The sequence below is a fragment of the Xiphophorus couchianus genome, chromosome 18 (assembly GCF_001444195.1).
Source record: "Xiphophorus couchianus chromosome 18, X_couchianus-1.0, whole genome shotgun sequence".
Lineage (NCBI taxonomy): Eukaryota > Metazoa > Chordata > Actinopteri > Cyprinodontiformes > Poeciliidae > Xiphophorus > Xiphophorus couchianus.
The window spans coordinates 28,782,176-28,798,019 of NC_040245.1; the positions used below are offsets into that span (position 1 = coordinate 28,782,176).

General features: G+C 39.0%; 1 protein-coding gene across 9 annotated transcripts in view; it reads right to left on the reverse strand.

Moving 5' to 3' along the window:
• robo2 (roundabout, axon guidance receptor, homolog 2 (Drosophila)) overlaps positions 1 to 15,844 on the reverse strand; it is a 389,183-nt gene that overhangs the window by 21,118 nt on the left and 352,221 nt on the right. For 5 of the 9 annotated variants that reach the window (XM_028045563.1, XM_028045562.1, XM_028045564.1 and 2 more), the window contains 4 exons: positions 15,014 to 15,141; positions 13,191 to 13,463; positions 11,267 to 11,392; positions 712 to 871 (listed from right to left, as the gene is read on the reverse strand). In XM_028045563.1, coding sequence (XP_027901364.1) covers positions 712 to 871; positions 11,267 to 11,392; positions 13,191 to 13,463; positions 15,014 to 15,141 — 687 coding nt within the window. The remainder of the gene's footprint in view (positions 1 to 711; positions 872 to 11,266; positions 11,393 to 13,190; positions 13,464 to 15,013; positions 15,142 to 15,844) is intronic. The other 4 variants (XM_028045566.1, XM_028045567.1, XM_028045570.1 and 1 more) reach the window with 1 other exon arrangement.

Consider the following 15,844-nt stretch of genomic DNA (forward strand, 5'->3'; position numbering starts at 1 on the left):
TCTTCATTTGCCAGATAGCCTATTAAATCAGATGACTCCCAGATTGGAAATGGAGGTTAGAGGACGCAGCACCTCATGCACCAAAAAAGAGGGACACTTTGAACCAGTTAAATTAGCTTCTGTTAGTTTAAAGTGAAATCTGTTTGAGGTGCCTGGATACACTTGGAACTAATTTAAACGTCTAAAAGCAACAGCTTCCTTCAGCTGTCTGTTTTATACTCTAAATATGTACAGTGCAGTACTGTCATCATGCAGGCATGTTACAGAGATCTGTTTCAATTTCAGCAAGGTATTGTCAGGAGACATTATGCTAACAGTTGCTGTAAATTCTACACCCTTGATCCCAATAAACGTGCTATTCAGAACGCAAGCACGTCAACAGAGGCACAGAACCTCCTCGTGGTAGTAGGTCTGTTTAACAAAATACCCTTCATGTTATGTTTAGTCCTGGGTTTCGCTGTTTTCAATTCTCCAACACTGATGGGAAGATAAGAAACAGTGCAACTGCAGCTTAAGACACAATTGCAATGAAATTAAAATGGTCGCTAATTAGGATACATTAAAATAAACGGCAATAATTGGTCATTATTCATGACGCAAATACTTGAACACTTGGTTTTGATGTGAAACTTGCCCTAAAAAACATGTTGGTTTTTTTTGGTCAACTGAAAACATATTTTCTGTATCTACCGGCGCTGTTCACACGCTTACCCTCCGCCGTCATGGTGCTCGATGGGATACAAGTCCATCTCTGTGCCGGGTAGAGGGTGAATCGGGGGAGGGGGCAGCGGAACATTGGCCCAGTTGGAGCCATTAGCTTTAGGAGGTTTAGATCCAGCCTTGGTTTTCTTCTTCTTTCCTCCTTTTCCACCTGCATGAAGGAGACCATTCATTTAACCGACATAGTCACTGAAAATTACATTTTATTAGAAAATCTATTGAAACGTGACAAATAGGTGGGGGAGGCAGTGTAAATAACAGTAGATGCTTTTGCTGTGTGACATGTATTCTAAAAAAAACAACAAAAAAACAACTCAATTTGGTGCAAACATGCTGCTTAGATTACAAATCCATTTGCACTCACTTTCAGCGTACCGCTGGAAAGTCGTACACAATTTCAAACACAAGATTTCAATGGGCTCTCCACCCGTCTCCGCTTACACAGAAAAGCTCAAGGCCGCCTGATGAAGGATGAAAAGCATGCTCCTATTGATTGATTGGCTGAAAAGCCTCAAATCTCCATAGAAACAGAAGAGAACAGCAGTTAATGCGGCAGAGGCAGACCTTTGTGCTCCACCCATCCCTCAGTGTCCCCTTTAACACCAGGCTTTGGGTCCCCACAATGAAATATCTCACTTCACAGCATCATTATAATGAATGGCTTGTGTAGTGTCAGTGTGTCCCTAATGGAATTCACTGAGAGTCTATTACTACTTTCATTTCTTTTATTACACCGGAGAGCTGCTAACCCCATCTATTTCCACTCATAACCCTCCAACACCAAATTCTCCACTGTCACATCCATCTTTATAAATCTGCCAGCCAGGTCAATACCAAGTTTTATACGATTTGGTCACATCGCAAGCAACGCTTTTATTTTCTTTGGAAGATATTTGACTTTAATCTTGAATCTAGTTTTAGGTTCATATATGCACAGCATAAAAAGATTCCAAAAGGCTAAACTATACCAGGGGTTGTTTATTTCTTGCTACCATTACAGCATGTTACGGTTTTTGAACATTTTTATGTGCTGGGATTTTCTATATCTCATCTAACAGATTCAATCGTAGTTACATTACTTCTTTTTGAAACAGTTTTACCTTGGATATTTTCTATGACTGTAAGTTGTATTACTACTTATTGTGTCTTTGTTTCCTGTTATGGTAATTTTGTTTTTAACTTGAAGCCCTGTTGAAGAATTTGTTACTATTGATTCTGTCTATTTATCCCCCTCTCTGCTTTAATAAATAGAATCTCTTAACAATCTTGAGGTCCTTCATTTTTATGTGACAAATTGCAATATTCAAATATTCAAAATGTGAAAATATTGACATCTATCACATTTTTCAGAGTGAAAAAACATTTTTTTTTTGGTAATTTCTCTCACTGTGGTTGACTGGAACCTTAAAGCCTTGGAAATGACATTGACCCTGACATTGTGGTCCGTTCTTAAGTTTCTGTTTTGACTCTATAGGTCAAGCTGTAATCAGGACCGGCTGTGGCCAGTGAACTTGAACTCACCTTTTTGCTCATGATTTAACAAAGAGGATTAATCCCCCCTGAGCCTCTGGTCTGCTATTGTAATCAGTTAAAATGATACTAAAAATTAGATGCAAGAAATAAAATAAAAAAATCTGTAAATGTAAAATACTTTTATTGTATGTACTGGATTTTCAGTCGCAATATCATTTAGGCTTATCTCAAGTTGAACACAACATTCAACTTCTGTAGCTTGGTTCTCCAAGTCAAATTGATAGAAAATTGTACATTTTATTTCTTTAATGCTGGGGAAATTCTAGGGAAAGATTGCGAGGGATGATATGAAAAAAAAAGAACCTGAATTGTTTGGTTCAGTCGTTTCAGCTGAGGACATGTTAAGTGATCGGCTCAGTGCAAGAGGGGGGAAGAAAGTCTGTAAAGACGAACAGTGAGGCTGCCAGGCCCAAAGTTAGGAGGTCCGCCAGCAGCAGCACTGCTCCAGCCTGCTGACTGGAATAATTTGAGATTTTATAACGTAAAAAGAAAAATTGGTGTCCAAGTTTTATTACTTGATGCAAGCATTTACAGTAGATGAAACTGAGAGAATAAAAAGTGCTGCTCATGCTGGCTGCAACCTTTCCAATAAGATGGTTCATCTACAGAGACATCAAGAGGGGTAGTATGTGTTGTGAGGAATAAAAAAAGTAGAAAGTGTAGAAATAATTTAAATTCCCACTGATTTTAAATGTGACCTCACTGAAAGAGCAGACAGTGCAAAATCTGAAGCTAAAGATATGCAGCCAAATGTGATAAGAAAGAATCCCTCAAAAAGTAAATCATAGTTTGGACCTATGTACTTATCCGTACTTATCTGTAAGTACATGTTTTTACTTGCACTTAAGTGAATATATGTAATCCAATGTAAAAAAAAATAAAATAAAAAATGGAGGTGAGTGAAGGAAAAGGACAGACTTTTTGATGGGTATTCATAGGGCTGATACTTTGACGTTTAATTTAGAATAATAAATTACATAGAATTTAACCCGTTTAAAATTGTCAATGCAATTAACTGCAACTTTTTTTTTTTTACATATAAAAGTCTTGAGCTGGAACCTTTGTATTTACCCGTTCACAGAACACCTGTAAATGTGTAACACAAGAGACGTCCGCAAACAACAGCGATGGACGACAAAGCCTCTTCTCTTGGCTAAGTGGAGGTTCATTTCTACTTCAAAAACCGATTTGGTGGGATGCTGGGAAATGACTACTGTGTTCAAGTTGTGCTAAAAGGAGTTAGCTTATTAGCGAAGCTACTCAAGTCTAAGCTATTATTTCAATGCTAAACATGTTGCAGCAGGACAGACATCCCCAGCGCTAACGTAAGCATCCGCAGTCCACATTTCTAAAGAAGTTCCACAAATGATCAGGAGTCCTGAAACATTGGAAACTGAATTGCTATAATAGCACTCTGCACCAGTTTGATATATCAGTAACCTAAATGACAAATTAGAAACCAAAAGATATATTTTACTGTTGAGCTCATATGTCTAGTTATTCAATAATTTGGCAGCAAAAAGAGTTTTTCAATTGCTTATTTTGTTGATATTTGCTTTTCAATAAAAATGTGGTTAACTGTGATTAATTAATTACACACCCAATAAATTTATTTTTATCTAGTCTCACAACTATTTTTTGTGTTCTTGTTGTGAGTCGAAAACTTATTTGCTTCATATATTCAGCATTGCATTGATTATTTAAGCATTAAGGAAAAAATGCTAATAGTTGGTAGAAACTAATTTGAAGAATCAAAAAATTCTTAAATCTAAAAGTTAGAGCACAGGAAAATGATTTATCCAAGAACCAAACTTCACAGATTCTCTCAGGACAGTCTCTACTCATCAGCATGCTGGAGTATTAACCGTCTAGAACATGTAACAAAGAGCATGTTTGTTTGTAGTTGTGATTATTATTATTATTATGTGAAAAGAGAGTTAACAAAACATTTTTTTTAAGACACAATTTAAACTTATTTTTAACTTGTCTTTAGAAATTAGTAAAATATAAATGGAAAACTGAAATGGCAAGATAAACTGTGTAAAGAAACACTAATAATTACACATAATGTACCTACAGAAGCCAGTCACAAAACCGCTTGTTTGGAATCTGTTGGGTGTTTCATGACACAGCCTTTGCTTTGTGTTTTGCAGTGCCAACAAAAAAAAAACTGCACTGTTGTGAAACTAACAGAAACATGGCGCTATCTCTCAACTGGTTTCATAAAAGCCAGATGGCAAACAAATAAGAAGCAGTGTACAGTTCTAGTCAAGTCCAAAAAGAACACGAGGCGTCGTTAAAAATGGTTCTATTTTCCTTAGCCAACAACAAAATGAAACTTGTTAATGTAGGCAGTAAAAAGCTTGGTGCAAAAAAGAAAATGCTGGCATGAAAGACAGAAGTTGTGTCACAATGAGATTAATACAGAAAGGAAGTAATAGAAGAAAAACAACTGTAAGCCCAAGGCAGGTGGCAACACGGCATAAGTATAGTCTGAAAGTAATTGGGTTTTCTAATCGCGCCTCTGGGCGATGCTTGACTTTTACCAGTAAATAGTAAGCTGACGTGATTGTTCAATCATCCTCAGTCCCTCCACACAAGATAGGCCATCAATATTGTAAATGAGCCTCTTCCAGGGAAAGATGGTCTGGCACTGAGATTGCAACAGCTCACCCGAATATGAAATATACGCAGTGCGGCCGGGAGCTGTGCAGGAATTACACAGCAGACTCATGTCTTCTGATAAAATTGGGTTTCTCTTCAAAGAGGGAACTGATGCTAAACATAGACCCAGCTTTGGGTATTTTTACCCAAGGTCTGGGCACTCCCGGGCTTTAACTGCAGGGCTGCTCAGCCTTGAGCTTTGTTTTCACAGCGTGCCTCAGTGCTTAAGAAAAAGCCACAGATCGGAGATTCTCAAAAGACTTCACAGTCGCGAAAGATCCCAGATGGACAGACACTTATTGGTACATCTGGCTTGTAAAAGGTTTTGAAATGAATGTATGGTTTTTGCAGCATCAACATAATGTAAACCTGAAACAATTTTAAAAAACACAACCTTTTTTTTTTTAACCAATCTTTATAATTTACTTTTTCAACTTGATCAGCACTTTTAGGTACTTGGTCGTCTATGACTTCAGGCTCCTTAAGGTATAAATTGTCAGGATCTGTGTTTTCTGTGTTCATTTAGAGTGTTTTGTGTCCTTGAGTCTCTTCGTTGTCCTGTCCTCCCCTTGATTGTTCCCAGGTGTGTCTCATTCTGTGATTACCCTCCCGTGTATTTAACTCCACCTGTGTTCCTTGTTCCTCGTCGGGTCCTCGTCAATGTCGAGTCTAGTTGTCGTTGTCAATGTTCAGTCTAGTCGTGGTCAGTGTTTCCTTGTGCCTGCTACTTGTTGCTGGACTTATTTACCATTAAAATCATCATTTTCATCTTACCTGGGTCCGCTGCCTCTGCCTCACCACCTCACACCCGCACTTCCTGACATAAATATGAGATGACAGAGTGCCTCGTTTCTCTCAGCCTATGTTTATCCTGCCAACATGTCCAGATGGTAAGGGAGGTGAAAAAAAAGACAAAGAGCTTATGATTACAGAAGTGGGAGTCACTGGCTCTACATGCAAGTGACTCATTTAACCTTGATGGCCCTATCAGTGACTTCACAGCCCTATTACTGTGATTGTTCTGACTGCAACTTAGGGAGCGTTCACATCAGCCAGGTTTAGTTTGATTTAATCAAACTCTAGTATGGTTGCCTAGAAAGTCCGTTTTGTTTGGGGAAGTGTGTGAATGTGCAACTGAACTTCGATCAGCCTACAAACCTACGTCTCTGCTCAGTTGAAGTGAACTCTGGTGCTGTTTGAATGCGAAGCGGATTGGAAGAAGTGGACCGCAGTGCCTCAGTCACTATGTGAAAACTACATCCTCCATGATGTTCTGCTCATGCTAAGAGATTTGTTGAAAAGCGTTTGGCACATTTACCAAATACAGAAAAGAAATCCTACATATTTGTTTACATTTTGTGAAGAAGGACGTTCCTCCCCCCCCTGTCGTCTTTGGATAAGATGCAGAATCTATGCAAATGTTTAGGGTCTCATATTAGGGTCACCTGATCTTTATTACTATAATTAGATCTAGAGTCTAACATTTCATCTAGGAGTGATGCCAGAACAGTAAAAACATTTTGTGTTATGTCACAAATGTAAATATGTAAACTTTATATTAGCTGAAACTGTGCTCTTTGTTCAGATGAGACCAGGACTGAGGTTCTCAGCAAACAAAGGTGGGTTTAGTAATGAGGAGATAGATTAATTCTACTGTTAAGTATGGTGGAACATCTACCTTTCTTCCAAAGACTCCTGGAACCTTGTTAGGGCCCCTACTGTCAAGAACTATAAACAAATCTGGTGGACTGTGTCAGAAAACTGAAAATACATCTTCTGTCTTTCAGCAAGTTTATAGTCCAAAGTCTTTGGTCAACTCAAGAGACAGGATTAAAAGGACAGTTTCTTTTTCCTTAGAGTTATCTCAGTTTATTGACCTAACTCCTATAGAAAGTCGAGGTGAGATGAAGAGAAGTGAGGACCCTGGACTCGATTGTTCAAAGAGTAACAGTCAAATCTCCATGTATAGGCTGGATTTTCAATTACAAAAGGAATTGATATTTACCAGGGTGTCGCTAAATTTCTCCACTTCTGTACGAGTCGGGAATATGGCAGATATATATATATGTACTAGCTTTGATAAAATACATGGTAACTAATGAGGAGACGTGCCTTATATAAAAGAAGTGCCTGAACTCAGCATCTCAAACACAACTGTGGTCCTCAGGTGAGCATGGACTGAATGTTCAGAGGCAGGCTGGGTGAGTGTTTGGGTCAGCGGAGAGTCTTCAGGGTCTCTAACAGCTCCAGAAAACACCGGTTACCTCTTCTCCTCTACACTAAGAAAGGTTTTAATGAGCAGATTCCTGTCCCCAGTGGAGATCCACGCTGTCATGAAAGCCGCTCTATTTCTGTTCCTTTTCATCCTTCTTCCCTCCTTCAGACCTGACATTCATTATTCCTTCCATCTCCTTGGAGGGGGAGCAAAGCACTATAACTTACACCCCCCCACACACACACTCTCACACACACACACACACACACACCTTCCTCATTCTTAACTTTGGTGTAAATTTATCTAAAGCTAAAACTCTGAGCATTGTTCCACGTTGCTAAGCAGTATAGGTTGAATTAAATAATTTGAGTTGGTAGCATAAGATAAGTGTAAATTTTAATGCAATAGTTTTTCCTACCCTTAATATCAGTACAATGACATAACTCGGACACCATAATGTTGAAGATGATAAAGTCATTGTTATGAGCTTCCATTGAAATGTACAAGAAAAATAATCACTGTAACACTAAGCAACATTGTTAGTTTTTGTTTGTATTCTGATCTTTTCAAATCTCTGAAGGAATTTCGAAGCCTTTTGTCAGAAAAATACAGGAGTCTGTTTTTGTTAATAACAACCTTCAGGATTCAATTGAATAAAAGTAAAAACATCATAAAAGATGTTCTTTCTGGATATTAAATTGCGCCAGCACCTCTGCAGCCCACTGATTAACACGTTTTATTCCCTTTTTTTACTTGGGGAGTTTGGAAACAATAAAATCAAGTAAATAAAATAAAAATCAATAAGTTATTCATTGTATTAGTTTTTATACTTTGTACCAGGCTGCTTTCACACTAACAGATATTCTACAAAATCTGGATTTTATGTTGCATTTGCAGTTAATCTAGAAGTTTATATTACAGAAAATATTTTTAAAACCGCAAATTGGAATTACTTAATATCTGTGGAGAAGATATTTAGAAATGATTAGAAACAATGATAAAGAGACCCACATTGTGCATGCCCAATATCACAATACCACAAAAAAACAGCTGAAGTCAGTTTATCCCTCTGCTAACTCATCCTAGCATTTTGAAGCAACACATTGCTACATTTTAAAATGTGTCTTTGAAGATAGCAACAATCTTACTTCAAAATATATGTTTGCCCACCCGCCATGGGCTTTGTGGTTTTGGTCATTTTGCCTCTGAAAACAGTGGGTAAGTCTTAAACAAAGCAACAAAAACTCCAAACAAATAGTGGAAAGGGAATTAGCCAACAGTATCTGAAAACCACAAAAATACTGAAGCCATTTTAATTTTCTTCATGTTTATTTTGTCCTCACCGCTTCAAATGTAAGCTAAGCAAGTTAGCTTACATTTGAAGCTAACTTCAAATGTAACCTAAAGTTAAAAATTACCAGAGCAACACTAGAAACAACGTAAGTTTTGCCATGCTCCTGCAGCATCCTCTTTGTTTGAATGTCGATGGTACTATTATTGTCACCTTCAGGAGGGGCATAGGTATCACGGCTTTTTTGTTTAGTATCGCGCAGTTCATGTAGGAGCAGGTTTATTTCAAAAATGGAGAAAAAAGATTTTAAAAGATATTACTAATGTTGTAGCTGGGGCTTCAGAACTATCTTTTAATTAATAATAAAAAAAAACCTATTCATATGAATACAACTCATACTTTTTTGCTATTTTTCCAGAGACACTTTACATTTTACCTGTATGCAAAAATGTCATTAAATCTAAAATATTTTTGCCACTGTTATTCATTCAGAATCAATTATAATACAGAGCAGAGCCAGACTGGAGTCCCCCACCCAACAAGCTGGATGTCTATAGGAAGAATCTGCCTGTAAGGCATGGCCACTTCAGATCCTTCACTCTGCCTCACTGTGCGCACAGCATTGAATTAGAGAGCAGTTAAGGCAGTGGCTTGTAACTAGATAAAAGAGGAGAGAGGAAGGGAGGCAGGCATGAGGGCTGCTTGGGTGTCCTATAAATGACATTGTAATTCTCTGAACATGGGTTTTAGTGTAGTCGGCCACCATTAGGGGATGAGGGAAAAGGGAGGTATTTTTGCCACTTTAGCCAGCCAAGCATCTCTAATGGTGTCTGTGTGTGCACGTGTGGATAAAGTCCACTCCGTCTGAAAACTCCCTCTGCCTCGACTCCTGTCAGCCATGTTCTGCTTCCACTTCTTTGTGCTCTGATAGTCTTAACAGACGCCCCTTATCACTGCGCTTAATGTACAACTCGGTACATTAGAAAATCATCGAAAAGTTTGTTTACTTCAATATTTTAAATAAAAAACGATACAGAGTGATATATTTTAAAACTATATTTATGGATAAGAGCTAATGAAAAGCCCAAAATTGGTTTCTCATCAAATTTGAGTTGTATGAGAATTATGAAAAGTTATTTTAATGTCTGCCTGAGACTCCTTTTGGATGAATTCTTGTATTAATGAGGTGTGGCATAGAGAGATTCAACCAGTGTTAAAACATGCTTTTCTTTAAAATGTCTAAATTCATGTACCAAAATTAAGGTCTCAGAATGACTTAAAATCATTTTTAAAAATGTAAGATAGACTTAAATACGTGAATCCCAGGTCCAGGGTTTCCCCCAGTGTATTTTAAGCCTGGCGGACCACCAGGCTTTACTCCCACCACGATAAGCATCGCTTATTTTTTTAAAGTCTTTTTAAAATTATTGCTTTTTTAAAGGCTTCATTGTTGGTCAGGTCTTAATCTCCCAATCTTTCAATAACACATAATTATCAAGTAATATTTTCAAATTTTCTGTCAACTTTAAAAAACATTTAACTCAAAAACACAACGGGCCGCTGGATGAATGACTGCCCTAGCACCCAACCACTGGGCTTAGCGAGTTTTCTGGGGGAAACCTTGCAGGTCTTGACTTTTGTTGCGACTATTTAATCTTGTAGTTTTTGTTTCTCAGTGGGATTTTCCTGTCAGAAAGTTTGAGTCACACACAGACGTCTTTATTGCGCTTTGTGACTCGAGGCAGTTGAGGTTGAGGCTACCAGTAACAAACTACTAACACACCTTTGCTAGCTTGTTTATGTCCATCCTGATTAAGTGTAAATTTATTGCCAGTTGGCTGGACGACGTCTTCGCCTCTGGTTCACATCTGTTGCTAACTCATACGGTGCTACGTTCTTTCTGTGAAATAAAGCTTGGTGCTACGAGGGTTAAGACTGTAAAGAGCCATATGCAGTGTAAATAGCAGAGAGCTGCTACTAAGAGCCAAACAAAGACCTCAGAAATGTTCAGTTTTGCTCCCTTGGGGTAGCTAAAGCTCCCCAGAAAACAGCCAGCGGTGCTGCATTTGGTGTGACAAAACTATGAAGTTGGAGGTATAGTGAATTTCAAACACACACACATGCACATATAAATACTTTTATGGATAAATTTGGTAATGATGGTCTTAAAAAAGTTCCTAAAGAATCGTAAATTTCAGTTGGTGAAACCTGCAGAGATCCAGTAAAAACACCCAGGTTGCTTTAACGTTGGCGTCCAGCTCATGTGTTTCAGTTGGTGTGGAGTTTCTCATTTTTCCTCCAAGCCCCAACCCCTGACCTAAATATAAACCCCACCTCAGAGCCAAACCTCTATGGGGTTTAGGTTAGGCCAGTTTACTGGCCAATAAGGCAGTAAACTGGCCTAAATTAGAAAATTAAATTAGAAATTAGACAATTTACAGTAAATTAGAAAACGCAAACTGGTGGAGTCTGAGTTTCTATTAACTGGATGTCTTACTAATCAAAATAGCTTTGTATTTTCAAAATTATGTTTTACTTTTTGAATGGAATCACTGAAATAACTTAGCTTTTCATTAAAATGCACTTGTACACACACAAAAGCCTTTTTCCTCTAGAAATAAAATAGGAATTGTTCCAAAAAGGTACAAAGAAGTGGAAACAAGGGAAGCAACTGATTGAGCAAAGCGCCTTCAGTGAGTGGTGGAGGGAATGTGTTTATGAAAATGCCGTCTGCACATGCAAATAACAGATCAATAAAGCAATTAAGACATGGGTCAATCATAAAGATGGGCTGGGGAACAAAACATCCCAGACTGCTTTCACTCTCTGCTGCGTAAACCAACCTGAGAGACTGCCGCTTCGCTCTGAGCTGTTGTGAGAGCTGGTGGTGCTGAAATCTTGTGATTGGTTGTGTGGAATTCTATTAGACAATCCGTCGGCCAATCGGTAGTCGGGAATAAAAAGGAGGGCTACAGTGGAGGTTAGAGGGCAAAAATCACAGTGGCATCAGGTGACTGGCAGTTAGCACAAGCACATGCAACAACATGCAGTTAGAGCAACAAAAGCAAGCAGGATCAATTCAGGACACGGCATCAACATGTGGATTTCACAGTTCAGTTTCTTAAGAGCAACAGACAACACATTCACTGGGAAAGTCAGACTTTCTTCTTTGATATATGTATAAATAATTTGAAAAATGTGGGTCTAATCTTCTCCCCTGACTATTCTCCATTCTTGGAATGGGATCAGAGAGTCAACAGTGGAGATTATGCTTCAATATTTGTTCCAGTTCAGAAAGATATAATCACATTTTATCACAAGATTCATTAAAGGAGGGGACAAAGTAGGAAAAAAAATAAAATAAAACGAACTGATTTTAGAGTGCTAGAAAATTAGATTATAAATATGTATTATGATAGAGCCCTTATAGTGTAATTTAAAAAAAAAAAACCTTCTCAAATTCATGGTAATGATCTTAGATGATTTTCTTCAATATTAGGAAATATAAAACAGATTGGCAATTATGCTAAAGCTAAGTTAGGAGTAGGCTCGCTATGAAAACTCCGCAGGAAATTAATGGATGGCTCAGCTGTGTAGCTCTTTCATGGTTTATCTAACCTCAACCACAGAAACCAATATGATGACTGCTAGAAAATAACTACAAATAAACTTTTAAAGACATCCACTTTCCACCACAGTGAGGTTAGAAGGGATTTCCAGCCTTTTGGTGGAGTTTAAGTTTAAGCACCAATAGGTTGTGCTTTTACAACGGAACAAACTTGAGTTCAACTTCCTTCACAAAAGAGAGAACTTTGAGGGCCAGATATAGACACGTTGCATGCTATTGTTTTGTGAAGCCACATATGAAAATTTTGCGCATGGGCACAATGCTGGAGGGCAAAAAGACAATCCTTTTACTTGCCATCTATAGCTGCACTACTGCAGTAGAAAAATTCTGTTAACGAAATGAAACCTGGAGATGTCGATAGCATTAATCTAGTGCAGCGCGCCACAGCAAAGGGAAAAATCACGCAGAAAAACAACTCAAAACCACTAGCATTCGACCCCTTTCTCACTCTGTGTTGACTTTGCCACACACAGACTTGTTACCGTAGCAACTGACTGACCACAGCTCAACTAATGTGTCAGGATTCGACACTAAAAACATCCCACACAAAGAACAAATCATTCAGTCCGTTACAGTGTCACGTTTTCAGGCTTGATGTTCATTTTGCAATTATTAATAAGTGATATCTGAACATAGAGGTGATTGATTAGCCAATTTAAACACCCGCTCTACTGATGATTTGTAAGAGTTGGTGTTTTTTTTTTACTGAACCGAAACACACCAAATTCCACAACACATCTACATGTTAAGTGTGTCAAAGTCAAGCTAGCAAAACTGACCCACTTCCCTCCGCCAACTTCCCTCTCCCTTGCTATTTTTTTAATCTTAATAAAAACTTTTTCTTGGGGAAAAAGTTTTTGTTATCTAGTTTTCATTGTGCTGTCAATTAGTAGCAAAGCACTGCATCCCTTTTTCTTTCATATATCATGCGTACATTTAAGATTTTGCGCATAACGTTGACAACCTGACAGCTAAAGCTATTGGTAGTCATCATCAGTGAACAGTTTTTTTGCCCTCCAGCAGGGGACTGGTTGGTGGGATCTTGTGCGCATGATGTCACATTGCAATGTGTCTATATTAAAGTCTTAGAAGAAATAAAATCTGAAATGCTAAAAGTGTGAGAGGGATCTTTGACTCACTGTTGTTGCAGGAGTTCTTGTCAGGCAGGGAGTAGCCCAGGTTTGCCATTTCTTGCTTAGCTTGAAGTGAAGCCTTCCACTGGGCGTCGGGCAGGTCCACAGCCAGCTCATGGATGCTGCTGGAGTGGAGGATCTGAGTGGTGGCGTAAGGATTGGCTTGGGATGTTTGACCAGGACTGTTGTAGTTAGCCTTGGTGGTGAAGTCTATGCTGCTGTAGATGGCTCCGTCGGACAGCATGGTGCCCGTTTTATCTCCCTGTCCAGTGGGGAGATCTGGTAAAGAGAAGAAGAGGGAGCTAATTCAGGGTTAACCCGTATGCTGACTAGAGATGCTGCCTTGAAGATTTTTCAAAGTAAGATGAAGTACAGAAAATATTTTGAAAAATCAAATGATTTTTCTCTTGTTCTCATTTTATCAGGTGGAATATCTGTTATTTCAACAGCTTCTTTGCAATAGCTAACAAAAGAAAAGCTATAGCTGAAACTGTGTCAAATTTCATGACTAACTTTCTTATTAAAGAACATTATGGAGGGAAAACATTGGCTGATAACAATGCTTGCCAGAAATAAGTCACAAAAGTTAAAACTAAAGCATTACCTGCTTTGAAATATTTAGATTTTGGAGAGGACTTTGTTAAAGTTTAAAATTTTACCCAATCACTAATGTTTGGCTATAATAGACATATAACACACAATTTGATACTATGAAGCGTACTGGAAATTGCCTGCACTGTAAACAACCTTCCTCCACTGCAAAGACAGAAGTGGTGAGTTGAACAAGATGGCTCTTGATGTGTTTCAGTATTTAGAGGTGTGGCCAACACAGACGGAACAGCTTCGCTCACTCCCTACGCTGCTGTTGCTAAAACTACAGGGAGACTACATAACTACCAGCGCAAAAAAATTTATGTCATCAATCACAACTTGTTCTTCTGCCTGCTGATTGGCCCGGTTGAAATTCTACCAGAGGAATCAAGGAAATCCCAGACAGAGCACTGAAGGGAGATGGGAATCAAGTGGAATTGGAAGGTACATGCTAACAGTTAGCTAGCTAAACTGCAAGTTATTTCAAAATTCTTTAATTATTTTTCAACATCTGGTGTAAAACACCTAAATCAGTCAAATTCAAGACCAAATAACAAAAACACACCCAACATTACAGACAGACAGAGGAACTGCACTTGAAGACTCAGATGAATAAAATAAAGCTGGTTGTAATGTCCCCCGCCTCTTCGCTCTTAGGATGAAGAGCTGTGTTTTGCCCCCTGGTATCCTCTGGATATCTCCAAACCCTCCCTTTTCCGTTCCCGCACATGAGGAGTAACGGCCATGTTTAGCATGCGTGTGCCTGCTGCACCAGATGAAGAGAGAGCAAGGGAAACAGAAACCACGCGGTTTGCATGCCCAGTGAAGGGGAGATGATGTAAAGCCACGGCGGAAGTGTCCACATCTGCACCAGTCAAGCTGCGTCTGTCCTTCACGACTCGCTGCTCAAGATCATCCTTTCAAACATCCGTCCCCCCGCCTGCCTCTCCCCTTCACATTCCCCTACTCTGAAGTATGGCCAATGACACCAAGCTGGACTAGCTGCCATCACTCAGGCTGGTGACAGCGGAGTCCCCCTGCTGTTAATGCTTGAGCCGCTGTCTACTGTGAAATATAAATATGTCCGGATACGTATGAAATATGCGCCAACGTGTGCATTCCATATGCGTAGATGTTCATGGTAAACAACGGGGGCTCCGTTTGAACACAAAGGAAGGCAGGGAGGCCGACATTCCTCTCTTGCGGTTTTAGTTTTGAAGTATCTGGAGCACACTCACCTCCTCGACCAAACTTCGTCAAGTCGTTTGGTCCTCCAGAGCTGCTGTTGACGGGCAGGCTGGTCGCCGGCCAGGAGTCGGCTAACCAGGGGTAGCCCGGGTCACTGGCGTTCAGCAGGCCTGGACGGCTGGAGGAAAACAAAAGGTTGAAACACAATGTTCATAATATGTTTTCATAAGATTTCTGGATTTGGAAAAAATAAAATATAGGACGTTATACATAAGTTGAAGCTAGCAATAATTTAAAAAGTTTAAAGCGAGGAGCTTCACATTAGTGTGCTCAGCGGCAAATTTGGTTGTTAAAAAAACCAGGTAGTATGTATTTTGCAACAATGAGTTAACCTGCCACCAAAGCAGTTTATAAAAGATGTTTCTAAATTGGTTGAAATAAAACGTCCTGAATATATAACAGCGTATCAGGGCCATGGTAGATTTTTAAAAAAAGGGGAAGGTGAAAATGTGCATATTTACGTTTGAGCTTGCAAAGTTCAGCATAGTGAATAATTGTGATTAATCACAACAGTAGAGTGTGAACAGTCTGATTAAATTTAACTAGTTTAATTGTTACTTTTAGCCAAATAATACATGTTTCTGTGAGATAAGCCAAAGGAAACCCTTCTAGGGGAAACAGCACTCTGAAACATTTCTGGTTTCAGAAAGTTGGAATCCCTTCAGGCGAGTAGAGCCGTTTGCTCTTCTTCTTGTTTCTCTCCTGCAGTGCCTTTGTCACATTCATTCAGCTATTTATGCAAAAACACACTGTGGATACATACATTAATGCCCACTTTTGCCTTTTACACACATGTGCAGGAGCAGATAATGGCAGTGATG